Below are 20,715 nucleotides of genomic sequence, written 5' to 3'. Positions count from 1 at the left end.
ATGGAGAAAGAAACTGCAGCACAGGGAGCCTTTCAATCTAAAACCAACCTAAATATGAAAAAACATTTAGTCACTGGAACCGTTCTCATTGGACCATTAGTAAATGTAGTATAAATGAAACGCTTTGGGCTCAGGCAGAACCCCGGGGGGAAGCCAGCAATGAGAAAAGAGAAAAACCAAATATAATAATATTGATATGAGAGCAAATAATACTACTAATAATAATAATAAGGCAGTGTTGATGGATAATCCTTGTCTGAACATCCTTTTGTTCTGCCGATAAATATCAGAGTAATTACTCCATAAACATCTTTCATTCTAAATGTATTTTTAATGAGCTGTAAATATTTGTTATTTATAGAAAAAACTATTTCATAACTCAGTGTGCTTTATGTGTTTTAGTGACACATGAAAATTAATAGAACATAAAACCTCCAACATTTGGAACCGAATCCAAATAATAATCAATCTGGATGATAAATAAAAGGGAAACGTGTGAATAACATAAATCTCCTGAGTTCTGCAGCTCTGTGGCTGCTGCACCTGTTTAATTAGTGAGCTAATTGCTAATCACATCCTGTTTGTTGTTTGCACACACACTAAACCAGTGTGTGTGTGTGTGTGTGTGTGTGTGTGTTTACCCAGCCAGTAAACAACTGCTATGAGGGGTACAGTTTAAGCACTGAGGGCTAATGAGCACAACGCTAACGAAGCAGGCTGCCTTAACGAGCTCACCGTTAGCCATTAGCCACCTGATGAGCTACCTCAGCTTAGCATTAATGGGTCCAACATTAACCTCCTGAAGAGACGAGGAAGCACTGCAGAGGAACGATCAGTCAGGTAGCACCCACACCAAGTCCACTCACCTGCACACTTGGTCCTCGCTCTGAGCGGCGGCCCAGGGTTTCCTGTCCCCCCTTCCAGGGGCCTGGTCAGCAGAACGCTAATCTCGTACTCTGTGTCTGGGTCCAGGTGTCCGACCTTATGGGTGGGCTTATCGACAGGCGTGGTGTCAATCAACATGCCAGCCATGGTACGGTACTCCACCTGGAAACCAGTATAAGCTTTGACTCCTAAACATGCACCTGAAAAGTTTTCCAGGTAAACGGCCTCCTTAAAGATCTCTAGAACTTCTTTACTTGATGTTTACCTGAAACCACTAACACCAGATGTAGAGGATTCCTCCAGAACCAGACACACATTAAGGTTACTGAGCTGATTAACAAACAACTCAGTAACCTTAATGTTAATTTATGACCTGATTCTCCAGAACACCAACGACAGAACTTGGAAGCCCATTGGTGGAGCACCTGCATAGTTTATGGGGAACACAGGAATGCGAGTTGCTACAAAAACAACTACATCCTGGACCTGCTGCTGAGTTGGAAAAGAGTCATCTGCAGGCTGTGTAGAACTAAGCTGAAACACCAGGAACCATTCCCAGAGATGCCATCCATGCAGTATGGCACTGTTTGGACCAGAACTCCATCAGAATCCATGGGAACATTTTTAGAGACAAACCTTAGAGGTTCTTAATCTCCTCAAACAGAATCCAATTCTCATTAGAGTCCAGTGAAAAGTCTTTCTCAAAGGAAATTCCTAGTAAATCAGCAGAGAGCAGCAGAACCTCCTCCTCAAGAACCTGGATCATTAAAAGGGCTCTATGATGTAGTAGAACCATTTTGAGTTCTCGTAGACAAGGGACAATAGAACCACAGTTTATGAATGGAACACAGATCAGACCTCTAGAATCTTCACACCCACTTCTTAAACACATCACAGTCCACCGGAACCAATAGTTTGATTGTGAGTCAGTAATGGACCGGGACTCACCTCTCTATCGATAATGGGTCCGTCTCCATTGATGGAGTTGGCGTTGAGCTGGATCCACAGGTAGGTAGCACCTACCGCAGTGAGCTGAGGTGGGGCAATGGGTACAGGGGGTTCTGAGGGATTAAAAGAACCAGGATCAGTCCAAAACACACTTACACACTCCTGAGGGTCTCACTGGTCTCTTAATGAGGGAGAAAATGTTAACGAGTTAATTATTATTCGTGACCTTTAGCGAATCACAGCAGACCTGGATTCTATTACCCACAATCCTCAGAGGAGCTGCTCTACTTCCTCCTGACCTAGTTCATCCAACACACACACAGACTCACACACACACTCAACAACTATAAACATGATTATTAAAGAGTGTTTACAGTGGTTCGGTCACATTCACCTGTGTAGGCGTAGTTTACAGACAGGTTGTGTCATGTGACTGTAAAACACACCCTCTCCATCCACTCAGTGTGTGTGTGTGTGTTTCCTTGTCACATCCTTGGAGACACACGTAAATCCAAAGAAAACAACAGACCCACAGGAAGCACGGTCAATCCCAGCCTATCACAGCTCATTAGAACAGAACCTCCTGAAATCCTGATTGGTTAACCCGAGGAACCTATCACAGGTCGTTAACTGTCCTGCTGACGTGACATCATCATGCTGACAGAAACCTTCAGCCATAAATATCAGTTTTAAGAATATCAGAATTAGTAACCAATCAGGATGAAATTCTGAATGTGGATCAATAAAGAAAGCAAAATAATTAATAATGTAAATAATAATAAAGAATTATCCGGCAGACTGATCCATGCAGCCGCCGCACTAAAGCGGATGTTGCACCACTACGTTCCCAGCATCACCTGAGGGCATGAACTCCGGGTTCTCAGATACAAGCGGCTGAACCGCAGGGTGGCCGGACACACGCCTAGAGATAGGGTAAGGGACTCAACCATCCGGGAGGAGCTCGGAGTATAGCTCCTGCACCTCTACATCAAGAGGGGTCATTGAGGTAGCTCTGGCATCTATACCGGATGACTCCTGGACACCTTCCTAGGGAGGTGTTCCAGGTACGTCCCACCAGGAGGAGGGCCAGGACACGCTGGGGGGACTAGTGCTCGTCCCAGAGGAGATGGAGGCGGTGTCTGGGGAGAGGGAAATCTGGGCGTCCAAGCTGAGACTGCTGCCCCCGCAACCCGGTCCTGGATAAGTGGAAGATGATGAGTCGAATATGAACATCTGAAAAACGTTCTCCACTGGTTCAATAAAACCTTCATCAGCTCAGTTTCAGTGTTCTCTTTCAGAAGACTTCAGACACCATCAGGAATATTCTCTCCACAGATCAATAAAAACTTCAGTTGGTTTCTAACCACCAATGATGAAGAAATCACCAGAAACTTTTTATTAAAGCAAAGATGGACTTCTTCTGGATCAAAAACAACATCTCAGGAGAAGAGTTTCTAAATTAAATTCCACCTGATTGTTGGGACCCACAGCCATGGAAACAACATTAAAACTCCGGTACAAACTTTTCTGGAACTTTCAAAATAAATTGCATTAACCTACTTTCGGCACAGCCAAGCAAACTGTAACAGCGAACTTCCCATGATGCCCCTGGCTACATAAAAGCACCCCCTTTCCAATGGTCCAATCTCTACCACCTGGACTCCGCTGAGATGCTGGCCGGAGAGGCAGCGGGCTGATGTCTCTTTGCTGGCAAACAGACATAAACTCTTCAAACTGGATCCAAGGATGTCATACGATCGGGCGATCATATGCACTAAGATAAGTACTGATAAATTACTGTTGAAAGAATCCGGTATTCATTCATAAAAGGGGTAAATTAAGGTATAAGCATTGCTTACTTTCTTTCTGAGGCCTGCAGAAGCAAACCGTCCCAGAGAAGTCCCCAGTAGAGAAGCTGTCTCTATAAGCCGAGTGAACAGGTTTTCCCTCCCTGACAGAAGGACAACAGGAGCCGCATCACCATGGTTACGGTAATGTACAGTTTGGTCGGCCGACAGAACATCCGCCACTCCCCACAGCTAAGGAGGTTAGCTGTAGCTAACCGCTTAAAGACTGTGGACGTTTCTTCAAACTTTGCCACCCTGGACAACGTTCCTCACCAAAGTTCATGAGGTTAAGTGTTTGGGCAAAATAATATAGAAGTGATTTAGGATGAAATGATTTAAACATTTTTCATTTTATGAAGTTTGGTTTTGTTTGTGTTGAACTCAGTTATCTTGGTGCTAGCAGGCTATCTGCAGCACACGTGTTCAGGTTATGTTCTGTGTTTCTGTTTTTAAAGTCAAGAAAAACTTTATTTAAAGGTGATTTTAAACACAGAAGATTGATCATAACGCGCTGTCCACGCTTATGCATTTTAACCCTTTGATTAACCGAGGTATTTTAAAGGTGTGTGTTTGATTCTGGTGCTAAGCTATCAGCTTCTTTTGTTAGCTTTAACTGCTAACAGCTAAGATCACGTGCTAGCTGCTAAATAATATTTACCCAGAAAGGTTTAGGTTTCAATCCAGTAAATAATGTGTCCCTAACATTATTTTACTAAATCTGATAACTAAGTAAACACCATTAAGCCTCATTTCTCCAGAAAGATTTGGCTCTTTTCCAAAATACTTCCTTAATAATATTTCTTTAAATATTATTTTAATAAATGAAGGCAGCTAATGAGACACAGATGAGAATTATTCATCCCGAAGGTTGGTTTTATTCAGCAGATCATTATTTAAAACATTATTTTATTAAAATAATATTTTATCTGATCTTGCATTGTGAATGGTTGTCTAAATGTTGCTGATTATTGTCTAAGTTGGTTCCAAGACTAATTTAACTTCACTTCCAGATTCTTCAAGATAATCCTTGGTTCTCAAACATAAACATTGCATGGTAATGTTGCATCACTCTTTTGGTCATAATTTCTAATCATCTTTAATCAACTTGTTTATATTGTACATAGTCCATTAGTCTTCATTATTCTTTAATTCTGCTTGGTAGTTTAGTTGGATTGTTTTAGCAAAGTAAAGAGTTTGTTGATTGAAATATGTTTGACTTTGAGTTGACTTATTTTTGTTCATAAATTCTTGTATTTTAAGAAATTGTGTGAATTTATTCCATATATGTGCAGAGTTTATGCTGTTCAATAATGTCAGAGCTCGTCTCACACCTTTCTATTTTGTCCTAATACCATCGCCTTACTGGGCTGGTATTCACAGGACAATCCTTAACAGATCCAAATATTATTTGATAAAATATTAAAATATATTAAATATTAAATAATATTCTCAGATTCATAATCACAACGTGATCAATAAACTCTGTGGTTCCTCGGTTCACCAGTGAGATCAAGTCCTCATCGGACCATCAGTACCGTCAGTTTGATGAGTTTATTTAGACCCATAAAACCTCCTAAAGAAGGAACAAGAAGCTCCTCAGCAGAATTCCCAGGAAGATTGAGGAGAACAGCTGGAGGTTCTCACAGACTGGATCAACGTGTTTGAGTGATCAGGTGAGTTCACAAAGAAAAGTTCCAAGAGCTACAGCAATGATGTCTGTGGGACCAGTCAGGCTCAAAGCAGAAGATCTCTTTCCATGTTTGTTCTCTAGAGTCTCAGAACTGACCTGGGAACAGATCGGACCGACGAGACGGGAAAATACCCAGAAACCTCTGCAGCAACTGCAGATAGAAGAGTCGCTCCTCAACCGTCTGACAGCACCGTCACAACACGCTTAGCGATCATTAACACGCCACTGCATGTGAGTGTGCATGTGAACGGCCACAGGAAGGAGAGGCTTTTACTTTGAAATGATTCATCTTCAAAACTGAGAAAAAACAACAGGAGTCACTGCAAATGAGCACACACACACACAACAAACTTCCACAGTCACTTCAGTCTCGAGGTGAGCTGTTTTAATGAAACTGATCCATTAAAATACGTTCAGACAGGTGAAAACATCCAGCAGCCAATTAGAGGCCAGGACTCACGTTTAACTGTGAGTTCAGCATAGGAGGACACGCCCACACCTCGCTCTGATTGGGCAATGCAGCGGTACCGTCCAGAGTCGCCTTTGGTGGTGTTCTTGACATCGAAGCTCGCCACGTAACGCTGGGGGTTCGCTGATTTGGTTTCCTTGGCGATGGCCTGCCGACCTCCCATGCCCTGCGATCCAGGAGACAGAGATGGTCAGAAACAAAGACTGCGTGGCGGGATCATTACCTGACATCAGAGCGGGATGATCACCTGCAGGTAGAGCAGCAGGTGACTCTGTGGCTGGCCGTTCACAGTGCACTGAAATGTGGCCGTCTGGCCGGCGTTCACCTCCACGCCTTTAATGTGCAGAGGGTGTGGCGTGCTCACTGAGGACACACATAGGACAGGGGTCAGAGGGCAGATCATTATCACCAGGGCAACAGCAAGCACTCACACCTGGTCTGATGAGGCAGGTAACAAGAACTCAAACTGATTATTGTTTGTGTGGGATGAGATTATAACACAACAGGTCAAAGATGTTTACTGGAGATGAAGACACACACACACACACACACACACAGACTTGTTCAGTGGGTTTCTTTAAAAAACAAAGTAGCATCTAAACTCCGGCTCTTTGGACAAGCAGCTAGATAAACAAACGCATGGATCAAAGTCCATTCTAATCAATTTATATTTTAATGAACTCCCCTGGATACATACATAAACACACACACATAAACACACACAACACACTTTGACCTTGTTTCTATGATGCCAGCTCAACTTTTAACATTGTTATCCAATTAGGCAGCCAAACCTCGTTAACCAATTAGAGGCCTGCTCTGGAAGGGGGCGGGGCTTTGTGTAACTGTGTGTGTGTGTGTGTGTGTGTGTGTGTGTGTACATACTGCACTGATGTCCCTGCAGAGTGATGTCTTTGATGGCCAGGACTCCTCTCTGACCGGTGCTGACCGCCTCAAACACCACCTTCCAAACAGACCAGAGCACATCTGATCAGTGTAAGGGAATATGAATATTAATCAGAAATATTTATCAAAACTATAATTAAAGGTCAGAATTCAGAAATAATACATTCTAACCAAAAATCATTCCTTACACAAAGAGATGAGAGATACAGTCTGGTGTTGTGATTATTGGGTTCGCAGCACCTAATGATTACAATTAGTTGATTATTGTTAATAATTGATCATTATTAACCAAAACCAGGCCAAATGTCAAATGATGTGGAACCCTAACCATATCTTGACAGATGATCACTCTAACACAAAATAAACACAAACTCTGTCTCTTTATCTAAGGGGAAATTTATTAAACAAATTGTCCAACCAATCATGTTCAACAGCTTTCACCTAATTGAGCATCAATGTTCTACAGCAGGGGTACAAGAACCAACAATAAGGATGCGCCCTGAAGGTAGATGGAGGTCAAACCAGCAGATAACGGACTGAGTGGGAATGGATCAAAGCTTCAGATGGACTTGGAACATGAAAAATCACAATCATTTCAACCATCATCACCTAACCCTTCATGTTTTAAGCTGGCGGACAGGAAGTCAAGTGGAGAGAGGACTGAGGCCGCATGCTCTACTGGCACGCCTGTGGCTCAGTGAGAAGAGTGGGGGCCTTGCAAACCCAGGGTTGTGGGTTTAGTTCCAGCTTCCTCCTGCCACATGTCAACGTGCCTAGGCAAGGCACTTAACCTCAAATTCGCTACCGATCTATGTATCGTGTATGAATGTGTGTGGGTTAGTGAACAACAGTACAGGAGCATATTAAAATACAGTCCAAACGTTTAAGATAATTGTCACAAAGCCATGATTAAGGAAGAAAGCAGGAGCCTGCTGCCATTTTCTCAATATTTTTGACCCGTATGTGAAATCCTCCCAGAGGAATCAGATCAGAGAGGTTCAGCTCCTCTTGGAGATGATCAGCGGTGCAGAGAAAGAGAAGACAGTCTTCCTTTTATCTGTACGGACCGAGGAAACACAAAGAGTAATGATACCCTGGAATCAGACGTAGTGAATGGTGGGTTTGGGTCGTATAGAACATCAACCACCGTCACATTTCACCTGTGCTTTAACAGCTCCACTGGCTCCCAATCAAACACCGCCTGGAATTCATCCTGCTCTAAACATCATCCATCACCTCGCTCCTTCATATCTGTCGGACCTCCTCCACATTAACACTCCCTCCCGGTCTCTTGGGTCAGCCTCATGGTGCCTCCAGCTCGTCTGACCACTGTGGGATCCAGGACCTTCAGCCGATCTGCTCCCCGCCTCCGGAACGCCCTCCCTCCTGACATCAGGGACACCGCCACTCTGTCTCTATCCCGGCTGAAAACCAGCATTTTACCGTGATTAAACTCCATGGTCCTTTTTTGTTCTCTGTTTGGTTGAAATCTCAAACATTTTGTTCTCAGATTTCTGATTTTTTTTTTTAACAGTAATTGCTTTTTACTTTTGTAAGGTGACCTTGTGTGACCTGAAAGGGATAAATAAAATGTATTATTACTGTTATTATTACTACTATAATTATTATAACTACTATTATTATTCTTATATAAGATTAATATGAGGGCAACAAGTCAAGAATTTATTCATAGATAAAATTGTTCCAATGGAAAACTCTGCATATGGAAAGCCATTTAACCAAAGAATACATCGTGCAATGATGGGATGATATAAACCTTGGCGCTCCATGATGAGCTGAATCTAATGTGCAGAGGCTTCATCTATAAATTTTCCCAATAGTCTAAAAGAAGCAGGAAGGTGGCACCACCAGGTTGTTAAAAGACAAAAGAAGAAAACTAATTTTAGGCCTTGATTTTTTTTAAAGATTTCCAACTTGAGCTTTAAAAGTTACATTTTCATCGATCCCCGTGCAGATATTTGTAGAAAGACACAAGTTCAACAGGGGACCTTCTGAGGATAAAATACAGCGTGGAACAGAACTTAGTTCTGCCTGTGTTCAGTACCAGTCTAAGCTGTTGCAGTTGTCTTATATGTTGATGTCAGAAGTCTTCGTCTAACTTTCTGTTCTTCACCAGTACTCAGATGTTCTGATCTCACTAAAACTAAATAAAAAGACAGGTTTGCTGTGAAATGAAGCGCTTCAATGAACGTAGTAAAGACCTATCGGAACGTAAAGACGGCATCTGCAGAACAAACAGGAAACCTTCTAATGAGCCTCTCATGGATGTGGCATTCTCTGGGAATCTTTTCCAGCTCCAAACACACACAGTGTGTGTGTACATTCCAGTCTTATCATCATGGAAATCACTTCCTGTTGGCGCCCAGAAACAGGAAGCACTCCTCCCTCCATCTGTTTTCCACAACTTCCGGTTCCAGCACTCATTCCCTGCTCTTCCTTTCCTTCTCTCCATCTTGCCTCCTCTCTTCTTCTCTTTCTCTCGTTAAATGCATCTCTAATGAGGTGGATGCGTTGTTGCCGTGGTGATCCAGCTAATTAGTGTGCCATGCTGTGATGATGGGGCGGCAGTTCTAAACACCTGCATATGTGTCTCTGATTGGCTGCTTCACTCAGAATCAGTCTTTCTTCTTCTGTGGAGAAATTCAGAGTCAACTGGAGCTTCAGAACCGGGGCAGAACTTTATAGTTGAAATCAGTGCGAGTTTGAACCCTTAGATCCTCGATTCTAAGAGTTGAAGACTTGTGGACTGGTACAAACAGGTCATCAGAGGTTCAGTCACTGTTCACTTCATTTACTGTGTGGTTTAAACCTCCTAACCCAGTCCTCACCTCTGTTGAAGTGGTTCTGCTCAACAGTTCTGCAGGCTGCCTGAATGTCTGAAGAAGATTTTCTTTGGACTTTACTGGCTTTCTACCTAGTTTCAGTCAAATGCCTGAACATTTCTGGAAAACATCTTTATTAGTTGACAGGGCCCAACCCAACGTGCTGTTCAGAACCTCTTTAAAAAATAAAACAAGCAGAGAACCACAGAGGTTTTAGAACATGAGCTGAACTCCAAACTTGTTCTACAGCTTAGTGTGTGGTGAACTGAGGATCTTCAGCTGTAGAACTGAATGATTTACATGGAGATAGGGTCTGTGTCTGTGAGAGAAAGAGGAACATCTGCAACTGAAGGATCAGCCTGAAGGGACTCGTAGTTCTGGATGGAACATGAAGAGGAGGTTCTCAGATAAGGTAAAAGTGACATAGCAGTGAAGCTAAGCTCTGTCAGAATTTTAGAGAGCTGATGGTGGTCCATAGGTTCTCTGGTGTTTACAACCAGGGTCCAACTTCAAGAAAATTGTCATGATGGAGACGGAACCAGCAAGAACAAAAGACAGGAGTTCTGCTCTGACATACACACACGCACACACAACCAACACGAGTGTACTCAGCGAACACACGTGTTGGTTGTGTGTGCGTGTGTGTATGTCAGTAATTACCCACAACCTGGTGCAATTAGAGATGATGGAGCTTTTAAAGCCACATAGAAGAGCTTCAACACAGATCAACCACATCCAAGGAGAGATTGTGAGCTGCAGTTTCCAACTCTGTGAGGACAAGTCTGAGCTGTAGTGCCTGGTCGGACAGGGTCCTGTGGATCAGAACATCACTGAGCTGCATCTGGTTTCAGGTCTGGTTGACCAAGGGTCAAGGGTCCAAGTGAGTTAGTAGTCTTTTAGGCTTTTTCACTAGTACCTTCTCAGCGCAGTTTGGTGCGGTTCTAGTCACTTTTTAGGTTTTTTCATTAGTACCGGTTACATGGAACCAAAACTATTTTCAGTACCTGCTTACATGCAGGTCCAAGCAAGCCGAGCCGTGCTGAAAACGTGACGTCAGAACAAGTGTTCTTACGGTTGTTGGGGAATGGGTTCAGGGCGGGGGCCGGGCCGGGGCCGCCCGGGTCTGGGCGGTGCTGGCGCTGTCTGCCTGTCTCTGCCCCAGGAGGGAAGGGGACCACCTCCTGGGTCTGAGGGCTGGTTGCCCCTAGGGGGTACCGGCGCCTGGACCTGGGAGTACAGAGTATGCATGGGGAGTGTGAATGAGTGTATGACGTCCATTGTTGTTTGTCTTTACGTTGGGTGTGAGTGATTTTATGTGTATGCATGAGGGTGGGAGTGGGTGACTGTGACTGTGAGTGCCTGTTTTTTTTGTGACAGGTTGGGTCTTGGACTGCTCCCTCTCCTGGATCAGCCTAGGCCCCCCCATCTTATGGGGGGCCTATTTCCTCCCCGCCACACTACCTGCCGGTGGTTGGAGTCTCTGCCCGCTGGTGTACTTGTGGTTCTCGGTGTTCGGGGCCGTGTACTTTGGTGTGGGCTGGCTCACTCCCGGTGGCTGCTTGCCAGGGCCTGGCCCCTGGGCTCTGTCGGGCCTCTGCTTGGGGGGTGGTCTTGGGCCTCTGGGTCCATGGCTGGATCTGCTCGGGCATGGACGGCTGCCGGCGGGGCCTGTGGGTTCGTCGCTGCAGCTCCCTGGGGCTTCTGCACTGTCGCTGTTGGGTGGCTCCCATGGGACTCTCCACTGCTCTTCTCTGAGGGCGTGGTGGTGGTTCTCCTGGGGTTCCTGTGCTTTGGGGGGCCTCTGGATGTCTGTGGCTCGGATTTCAATTCAATTCAATTCAGTTTATTTATATAGCGCCAATTCACAACACATATCGTCTCAAGGTTCTTCACAAAGTCAGGTTCATTCATTCCAATTAATTGTAACCATTGAACAGTTCAGTCAGATTCAGTTATTTATTCAAATTGGATAAAAAGTTTTTCTATCTAAGGAAACCCAGCAGATTGCATCCAGTCAGTGACTTGCAGCATTCACTCCTCCTGGATGAGCATGTAGAGACAGTGGACAGTCACTGGCGTTGACTTTGCAGCAATCCCTCATACTGAGCATGCATTTCCTTAGTGTCCGCCTGGGGACCACGGGGCAGGTCTGTGGGTCCTCAAACTCCCTATTGCATATTTTTGTGGAGAAACCTTGTATACAAAGCGCGTCTACACTCATACTCACAGGTGTTAAGCTTCAGGTGTTGACAGATACACAGATGTTTTATATTGGGCTGCACCTCTCACTAATACATTTTACATTCATAAATACCGTGTAGTATTTTGTAAAAAAAAAAGAAAAAAAAAAAAGAAAATGAAACAGCTGCAGGTGTATAAGCAAGCAGGGTGTAATCTTTTATTCTCTTCATCCTTCTGTCTCTCCTCCACTCTTTCCTTCTTTTCTCCCCTTTTTCCCTTTTGCCCCATCTCTCACTTTTTCAAGCTTCTGTTTTCCTTTTCATTTCAGTCTCCGTGTCCGTAACAACTGAAATATTCCCAAAGAAGTTTATAATAAAGTTTCTTTTATAAATATCAAGCAGAGCTTTAAAGCATTAGCTGTGATGCTCTGCTTGTGAAAGTAAATCTATTGGGCAATTTCTTGGCATTCAGACAACAATTCTGAGCTACTCTGCCGGACAGGACACGGTAAATAAAATAAATAAAATAAAAGAAATCAGCAGCCAATCAGAGTGAAGCCCCATTGTATCTGCTCAACCACATCAGAAAACCCTACAAACCTTCAGAGAAACTATCTGCAGCTGCCTCAACTCCCCCTAGTGTACAGGTGTGTGTGTGTTACCTGGTAGTAATTTGGCCAGAAAGTGGATACGGCAAGCTCCACCCCTTTCCAGATGTGGTAGGCGGGGCCAGATGAGTTAATTACTGGAATTCCCAGAGGGCTGTTGTTCTCTGCAGGTCAAACAAACACAGTGAACAGACCTGAAAGCTCCACCCACACACTGACACACCTGAGAGTCCCCCCCACAGTATTCCACAGTGTACCTTTAATGTAGACATTGAGTGTGGCGGGCGCGGCCCCCTCTCGGCCCCCCGCCTGGTAGAACTGGAAGCTAAGGCAGTGCGTGTCGTTCTCTCTGAGTGGTGGCAGCAGTAGTTGAGCACGCTGACCGCTGTAACGGCCCGACGTGTTCACAAACAGGAAGGAAGAACCTGCACGTGGCCACACAGATAAAATAAAATCCTGTAGACATTCACAATAAAAGCATAGGTTCCAAGATTCAGCTGGAAAACAAAAAATAAAAGACTTTCTTTAACGGGAGTCACCAAACAGCACATTCCACCATGAGCATCCTCGGTTCTTCACTGTCAAAGTAAAAGTTTGCATACAGTATACAGACTTTTTAATATTAAAGCACTGAACTACAAAAAGATTACGCTAAACTACAGTGATAGGATAATAAGAGCATTAAAGCAGAAACTCAATAATTCAGCAGCAGCATTGAGACACAGTTACACACTGCTGGTCTGGTCCAAAGTGGAACAGTTAAATTGGAGGACTTCAGAATAAAAGCTCTGAAATGCTGTGAGTGTGCTCCCCCTCATTAGTGTGCACTCATGCCTCCATGTCTTGACTACAGCTGTCAATCATCCACGCTCGCTGCCTTCACTTCTTTTGAGTCTGTTTCTACAAAGTTTCTGTGAAATTTAAATTATTCTCACTTTGTAAACTCTGTGTGGGTTGAAGGGCGTCTCCATGGTAACAGAAGGAGAGCAACCGGCCTGTGGCGATGCTTCAGCTGTACAGCTGTCAGTCCTGTTCTACTGAATCTGTTTAACTGCATCGTTAATCTGGTCAGTCAGCTAACGTAGATAAAGAAGGAATCAGTTTTTACATTTAACAATTACAGAACCAGTTTTGATCTGTTTTTGGTGATGTTTCCTGGTCTGATCAGTCCAACAGTTTAAAAACCAAAACCATCCAGAAGGAGCGCTGATTGGACTGGGATCAGCAGAGGGGTTAGGAATGAAACCAGAGAATGATTCAGATACAAACCCTGGATGAACATCTAGAACCAGTTCTCCTGGAGGATGTTCAGTCAGATGTTTCACTAAATGTTCTGATATCCAGCTGGGTCTAAATAACATCTGTCCTACATCACCAACCAGAGCAGCCACTGTTGTTAGGTCAACTTACTATTTCTGCATGAAAACCATTAACTGGTAGAAACCAACAATCATCATATGCATGCTACTGATCCTGTTGAAAAGAATCCATTTTTTCAGTCATTGAGACCGTTCATTTAAACAGGTGGTCACTGTTTAAGGATGAAGGCAGTAGATGTTGGACATGCTGGTTCGATCTCTGAAAATCTGATGAAAATGGCTTTTCCAGATATAGTTCTGAAGAACAGAGTACTTTGATTAAAAAGCAGATTGGAGATGGAAAACCACAAAGACAGTACCAATAGATCAATGCACAGAATCAGACAAGAATTGGTTCCAGACGAACAAAGGTTTGCAGGACTCCTCTTATCTAGGCAAAATGTGGATATGTTCCCCCCCTCAGAAGAACCTATGTATTTAAATAACATGCCCCCCCGCCTCCACCATTGTTGGTCTGATAGTTTAGGTCGTGGTAAGAACACACAGGGACAGGCTCAGCTGTGCCTCCTGAGGAGCAGAGGAGCTGTGTGAGTAGCTACTTAAAACATGATTTATTTCCTTCCACTTCTCAACAGAATGAAACAGATTAACATCTGGAATCAGATGCATTCAGCTCACCTCTTTACTGGGGTGGAATTACACCGCAGTGTAAAATTCATTGTGAGCGACTGAGCTCTGCATGGTGTATAAGAGGAAACAGTGACGGCAGATAGAGAAAGAAAGAGAGCCAGAAACAGCAGAAGTACATAACGTCCAACTATTGATGACGATGGATGAATTACATCATCAGAAATTTGCGAGGCGCCTCAGTCCTTGCCACAGCTGTCCCGGGTCCGAGTCCTGACCCCAGAGAACTTTGCTGCATGTCTTATGGTGCGTTCCGACCGAACGCGATTTGGGCGTCAAAAAGGCATCCAACGTCTCAAGTTGGACGCTTGTGCACTTTGAAATCAGATGCTCTAGACGCACGTCGAACACGCTCTAGAGGCGTCTGAGCCAAGTGTGGACAGACGCATGTTGGGAGGAGCTACCCTCGGTTATTTTCCTTTGCCGGTCTCTTGTGTACAATGGCAGATGCAATCAAGAGAGTGGCTTGGCTTTATTTGCTGAATGATAGGACGGGCACAAACCGCGACAACAATGCCCCTTTTTCACTGGCTCGTTTTAGGAGCTGCAGTTCCGCTCCGCTTGGGAGGGGGGTGGCAGGGGAAGCAGCGAGGAGAGACGCTGCTATCTGGACTGGAGAAGCTCCAGAGTTTGCCTGAAGAAGTTCCAAATTTTTGAGGAAGTTTTTGTCTCAGCTATGGCGATAATAAGGACACGGACATTAAAGGGCAAAACTGCGGACTTTTGACCGCGGTAAAGTTAGTTTTAGGTTGGATATTCATGCTCCGCGGATACAGCGGAACTTCCTCCTGTTTAACCCGATGCAGGCAGTCTGATTACGGGCAGCTGATCTCTACCTGCTCCCTCCTCCTGCAGACGATGGTTCTCTGAAGGGCGTCAGAACCAAACATGCTGTTTCATGGTAGTTTTGTTCTGTTTTGTGTGTTTTGGGGGAAATGTTTGTTTGTCTGAACAGCTGATGTGCGATCAGCTGGTTTAGGATGTTATTAACTACAGCGCCCCCTACTTGTGTGTCATTCAGAAAGCTGATGTATCATTTTTCTTTTTCAGCCTTCAGTCTGGTTTATGATTAGTAAATAGTAAAATGCTCCTTCCGCCTCATGATAAAATATGTCACTATGTTACAAAGCTGATTTTCTTTGTTTGGTTGAAATCTCAAAACGCACGGCGCTCGACGCACAAAGTGCATCACAACGCGCCACGCGAGTGAATTGCGCTGCAGGACGTCTGACGCCCCAATGCCACAAAATATAATAAAAACTAACAGGGAACATTTCTGCTATGGAGCAGAAGGACGGACGACCGTGACTCAAACACTGATGGGCAGATTTAAAACTTTGGCGCAGAACAAGAAGAGGTGGTGATAGGGCAGAAATCAGAGAGAAAGGATCTTCAGAGGATCAGTTGGTCTCAGCAGAAAGAAAAGAAATCATTCATGTGTTTTTAGGATCAAATCATTTTGTCCAAACCGCAGAAAATCAACTTTGTAAAACTGAAGGAAATGAGGAAGACTGAGGATGAGGAGTGGAGCACTGGAGACCATTGAAGATTGAATGTAATATATGGAGATCAGAGCCAGAGAGGACAGACAGGACGAGAAGAAATTCAGACACAGTTTCTTTAATTATCACTAAATGTTAATTATCATTATCTAATACTGTACACACCAGGTATGGGAGAACCACGGCCCACGGGCCACATACGGCCCTTTGGGCTTTTTAATCTGGCCCGTCGAATATTCGTACAAAATTGTCCAAATCCTGGTTGAGACTGTTGTTGCGCATCTCCTCACTGCAGTCTTTCCTGCAGGCCATTCCTTCTTTTGTTTACATGGAGCTGAAATCCAATAGTGAATTTCAATTAATCTGCCGTTTTCTTCTGTGTTTCTGTTGTGCTACTAACCACCACCTGGTGGCAAGGATGAATGCCCTTATTCGGCAGCTGGATTTCTTCCAGGTCACGGCTGTCGCTACGCTATTTGTCTCATTTACTCAGCAACTAAAAGAAATTGTTCCTGCATGGCAGTTTTTGGCTTTATTTGTGTATTTTTGTATCACAGTCGTGTAAATATTCTATGATTTAAAGAGGAAGATAACAAAAACACAGATAAAAACGCTCCAATCACATTTTGCTAGACTGCTGTGAGCATGCGCAATGATTATGTCAGACCCTAAATGTGGTTCTCTATAGACAGCTATGGTGTTGCTGACAGAAGGGATGCGTTGCAATCTTTCGTCAGCTGCTGATTTTTATTCCAGGAAAAAAATTAAAAATTAAAGGGATGTCTCCATAAAGGAATTATAATATCGTCTCGAAAAATGGGTAAAAGAACTTGTTATAAATGGACAAGAATTGTTTTTAGTACTGTTTTCTAAATTGACTGAAGTGCCGATCCAGAGGTGTTTCTTTTGGTGCATGCAAGCTTCCAGGATGAAAAGCAGAGTCAGCCTTGCAACGATGAGTGTAACAAAGAAAAGTCGACAGGGAACTTTTAACAAGAAATGGACAGCTGAATATTTGTTCACCTTTGTCCGATCAAAGCCTGCCTGTATTATTTGTTTAAGTTTGGGGAAAATATGTCGGCGAGTTTGGGAAGTTCAAACTGGAGACGACCTCATTTTTGGAGTTTCTTGAGAAACCTGATGATTTTCTTGCCGAGTGACGTGGAACTGAGCATATAGTTACCAGGAAAAAATCTATTTGGGAATGAAATGTACAAAAATGTGACAGCCTTTAAAGCCAAGTTGACTATTTTCAGGACAAAGTGATACCTGAGAACGTCCCCATGGGGCGGAGCATTAAAGTCTTTCCATCCAGCTGATGCTGGCCTGCCCCATCTCTCGAGTTTGTCAATCTGACCCCTGATATAGAAAGTTTGCCCACCCCTGATATGAACTGTATAAAGTTTTTCTCAGTGCTTCACTCCAGCTGCTAACAAATTTCATTCAAACCAAGTGAGAAGATTCTTCACCTATTTTCAAACCCAGCCTGGTCCCAGAACAGGGACACTAAGTCCTACATTATTTAATATTATTGTTGAACTAGACGGGCCCGATGTTTCAGGATCCTGACTGTGCCTCTGGTTCAATGATTGACAGGAAACTTCATCTTCCAACATGTTTGTTAAAGTTTGGATCGAAACTTACTGACACAGTCCAATGTTCCTGTTCTTCGCATTGTTCTGATCAAATCTGCCGTGTTACCGTTTGTGTGAATAATAAAAGTTAATATCAGGATCCGGAACTTTGCTGTTAGAACATTAGAGCCTCCTCTAGGCAGAATGACTACAGGTTGGAGCAGGTTCTGAACCATCTGAGCTTGGATCTCAGGACCTTCGCAGGAAATTAGAGAGCAGCTCTGTGAACATCTCTCACCACAAACCAGAAGATGCTCATTTTGGTGTTTGAAAGCATCCCAGAATCCTTCAGGAATTCGTTCAGTGACACAAACTGTATCGACCTTCAGAATCAAACGGCCGTTTCAGCCGCAGAGATCAATTTAATCTGAGGCCGCCGTTGGTTGGATTCACCGCTTACTAGTGTGTGTGTGTGTGTGTGTGTGGTGTGTGTCTGTGTGTGTGTGTGTGTGTGTGTGTGTGTCTGTGTGTGTGTGTCTGGGTGTGTGTGTGTGTGTGTGTGTGTGTGTGTGTGGTGTGTGTCTGTGTGTGTGTGTGTGTGTGTGGTGTGTGTGTGTGTGTGTGTGGTGTGTGTGTGTCTGTGTGTGTGTGTGTGTGTGTGTGTGTCTGTGTGTGTGTGTGTCTGGGTGTGTGTGTGTGTGTGTGTGTGTGGTGTGTGTCTGTGTGTGTGTGGTGTGTGTGTGTGGTGTGTGTGTGTGTGTGTGTGTGTGTGTGGTGTGTGTGTGTGTGTGGTGTGTGTGTGTCTGTGTGTGTGTGTGTGTGTGTGTGTGTGTGTGTGTGGTGTGTGTGTGTGTGTGTGTCTGTGTGTGTGTGTGTCTGGGTGTGTGTGTGTGTGTGTGTCAGCAGATCAATAGCCCTTGAGGAGAATCGATTAGAAAAACAAGAGGTTTAATCACGGCAGAGGGAGGGAGCGAGGAAGAGGAGGACAAAGCTGACTGATGAAGAACAAAAACTCTGATGAGTTCATTCACATTAAAATGTTCTGGTTTCTGTCTCCGATTAACGCTTGTTTCCAACTTCTTCTCATTCCTCTTCATGCATGGATTTAACAAAGACCTAAAAACATCTAAAACTCTGTCTCTGCTGCTTCATTGGGCCTGTTCAGTCCAAACGTTAAAGAAGTTCTGGTTGGTTCTTAGCTGGACGGGTACATGAGGTGTTTCAGAGGAACACTTAGAGTCTGTAGAACTGCGGATGTCTGAAGGAAAACATTGTGAAGTTTCTGTTACCACAGTCTGGATCTGGTCCTGTTCTGAACCGGATCTGTTGTTAGTTGTGTCTAGTCTTTATTTCAGGTCCTGAAAGAGTTCACTGCAGGTTTCAGTCTGACTCAGCTGAATCATGAACAACAAAGACATTCCTAGTTAAACCAGTAGAACAGTTAAAACCCAGGAGAAAACCTGATGAAATTCAGAGAACATTCTGTTGATCTTTAGTGAGAAGAACCAGTTGAGGTTCTGTTGTTTGGGGACAGTTTCTCTCCAATGTGATCAATAATGAACACCAACAGTGGAACACTGAGGAGAACAAAGCTTTCTATTGGTCAGATGATGAAGAAATGCAGAACATCAGAAAGGTCACCAACATGGAGTGTTTAGATGTTTAACCAGCAGTGATCAGAAGCTGCTCCTCTGATCGATCTTCAGTCAGACGCTGTGGCTGAAGGTATGGAGATGTTCAGTCAGTACCAGGCTGAAAGAGAGACAGTTCTCCTGCCTTCATCCCAAACACTGCCAGGTTTGGACCGCTGCCACATGTATGTGCCTGGCATGTGTTTGTGCTGGCTGTTTCCTTAGAGACCGAGGAATGCTTCAGAGTGAAAAGCAGAGAGGCAGTCGGGGGTGGGATTTGGGTCCAGTTCTGAGGATTCTGGCTTTAAACCCAATTCTGCAGGAAAATTAGCAATAAAAACCGTTAAAACTCCACATGGACCCTCTGAGACCTCCATGAAGACTTCTTCATCCTACAATGACCTCCTCGCAGGAAGAAACAAAGCCGATGACATCACTAGCCCCATAATGACCCGTTTGTGTAATCAGACATCAGACAGTTTGAGAGGAAGAGGAACAAACTGCTGCTTCAGAGTCACAAACCCTCACAGCTGCCATTCGTGTCCTGGCGTTTGTTTCCCTCGTTAACCTCCCGCCCCTTTCTCACCTGTCGGCCAATCGGAGCTGACCCATGCCAGCTGCAAACCAATCCCATCAGAGCCAGTGCACACACACACACGACACACTCAGATGGAGGCGTAATTCTATTACCAGAGTTGCATCGAGACGTGAGGAGAGGCAGCTGCAGCGCATTGAGGAGATTTACTGGCACACACACACCAGCAGGAAGTGTGTGTGTGTGTGTTGGGGGGGGGGAGATCCTGCCTTCCTGCTCTCAGGGATTTATTCCAGGAGCTGATTGAAAGTTAGCATTTCCGAAAACATCAAACTAATCTTCAGTTTAAAGGCACAGTCACACATTTATTTAACACACAGCTACTAAAACCAGTATGAACCAGTACCAATCACTAACAACAAGACCTGGACCTTTACCTACCCGATACACAGCTAGCACTGATTGTTACTGACCAGGATCCACCAAACACGTTTTAAACACTAAATCCTTTACATTTGTATGAGTAACCAGAAAAACTGTTAGTATCAGGTTCTAACCATTAAGGCCAGAAACCTTAATGGTTTCTGGCATCAGTAAAGCCTTCACAAACTGGTGCCAACAGACACGTTAGGTTTTAGTTTAACTCGGCTGTATAAACCGGTATAAACTGGTTTGTGGTACCAGTTTACCAGGTACCACAGAGAAAACTGTTCCATATTCAGGTGTAACCCGACTGAGTCCAGTCAGTTAGTGACGACAATATACAGGTCCTTCTCAAAATATTAGCATATTGTGATAAAGTTCATTATTTTCCATAATGTCATGATGACAATTTAACATTCATATATTTTAGATTCATTGCACACTAACTGAAATATTTCAGGTCTTTTATTGTCTTAATACGGATGATTTTGGCATACAGCTCATGAAAACCCAAAATTCCTATCTCACAAAATTAGCATATCATTAAAAGGGTCTCTAAACGAGCTATGAACCTAATCATCTGAATCAACGAGTTAACTCTAAACACCTGCAAAAGATTCCTGAGGCCTTTAAAACTCCCAGCCTGGTTCATCACTCAAAACCCCAAT

General features: G+C 44.0%; 1 protein-coding gene and 1 long non-coding RNA gene across 2 annotated transcripts in view; one reads left to right on the top strand and one right to left on the bottom strand.

The window, feature by feature from the left end:
• LOC124858044 (receptor-type tyrosine-protein phosphatase mu-like) overlaps nucleotides 1-20,715 on the bottom strand; it is a 174,168-nt gene that overhangs the window by 110,163 nt on the left and 43,290 nt on the right. The window contains exons 3-9 of the mRNA XM_047349761.1: nucleotides 12,634-12,801; nucleotides 12,431-12,540; nucleotides 6,725-6,803; nucleotides 6,087-6,202; nucleotides 5,831-6,005; nucleotides 1,834-1,946; nucleotides 867-1,047 (exon numbers count right to left, since the gene is read on the bottom strand). Of these exons, the coding sequence (XP_047205717.1) occupies nucleotides 867-1,047; nucleotides 1,834-1,946; nucleotides 5,831-6,005; nucleotides 6,087-6,202; nucleotides 6,725-6,803; nucleotides 12,431-12,540; nucleotides 12,634-12,801 (942 nt within the window). The remainder of the gene's footprint in view (nucleotides 1-866; nucleotides 1,048-1,833; nucleotides 1,947-5,830; nucleotides 6,006-6,086; nucleotides 6,203-6,724; nucleotides 6,804-12,430; nucleotides 12,541-12,633; nucleotides 12,802-20,715) is intronic.
• LOC124858045 lies at nucleotides 6,167-8,263 on the top strand. The gene is made up of 3 exons (XR_007035742.1): nucleotides 6,167-6,289; nucleotides 6,744-6,835; nucleotides 7,212-8,263. It is a non-coding gene; the product is annotated as an uncharacterized LOC124858045 (long non-coding RNA).

The sequence above is a fragment of the Girardinichthys multiradiatus genome, chromosome 21 (genome assembly GCF_021462225.1).
Source record: "Girardinichthys multiradiatus isolate DD_20200921_A chromosome 21, DD_fGirMul_XY1, whole genome shotgun sequence".
In the NCBI taxonomy this organism is placed as follows: Eukaryota; Metazoa; Chordata; class Actinopteri; order Cyprinodontiformes; family Goodeidae; genus Girardinichthys; species Girardinichthys multiradiatus.
Note: the sequence above shows the minus strand (reverse complement) of the source record. Positions and strands in the feature narration are given on the sequence as shown.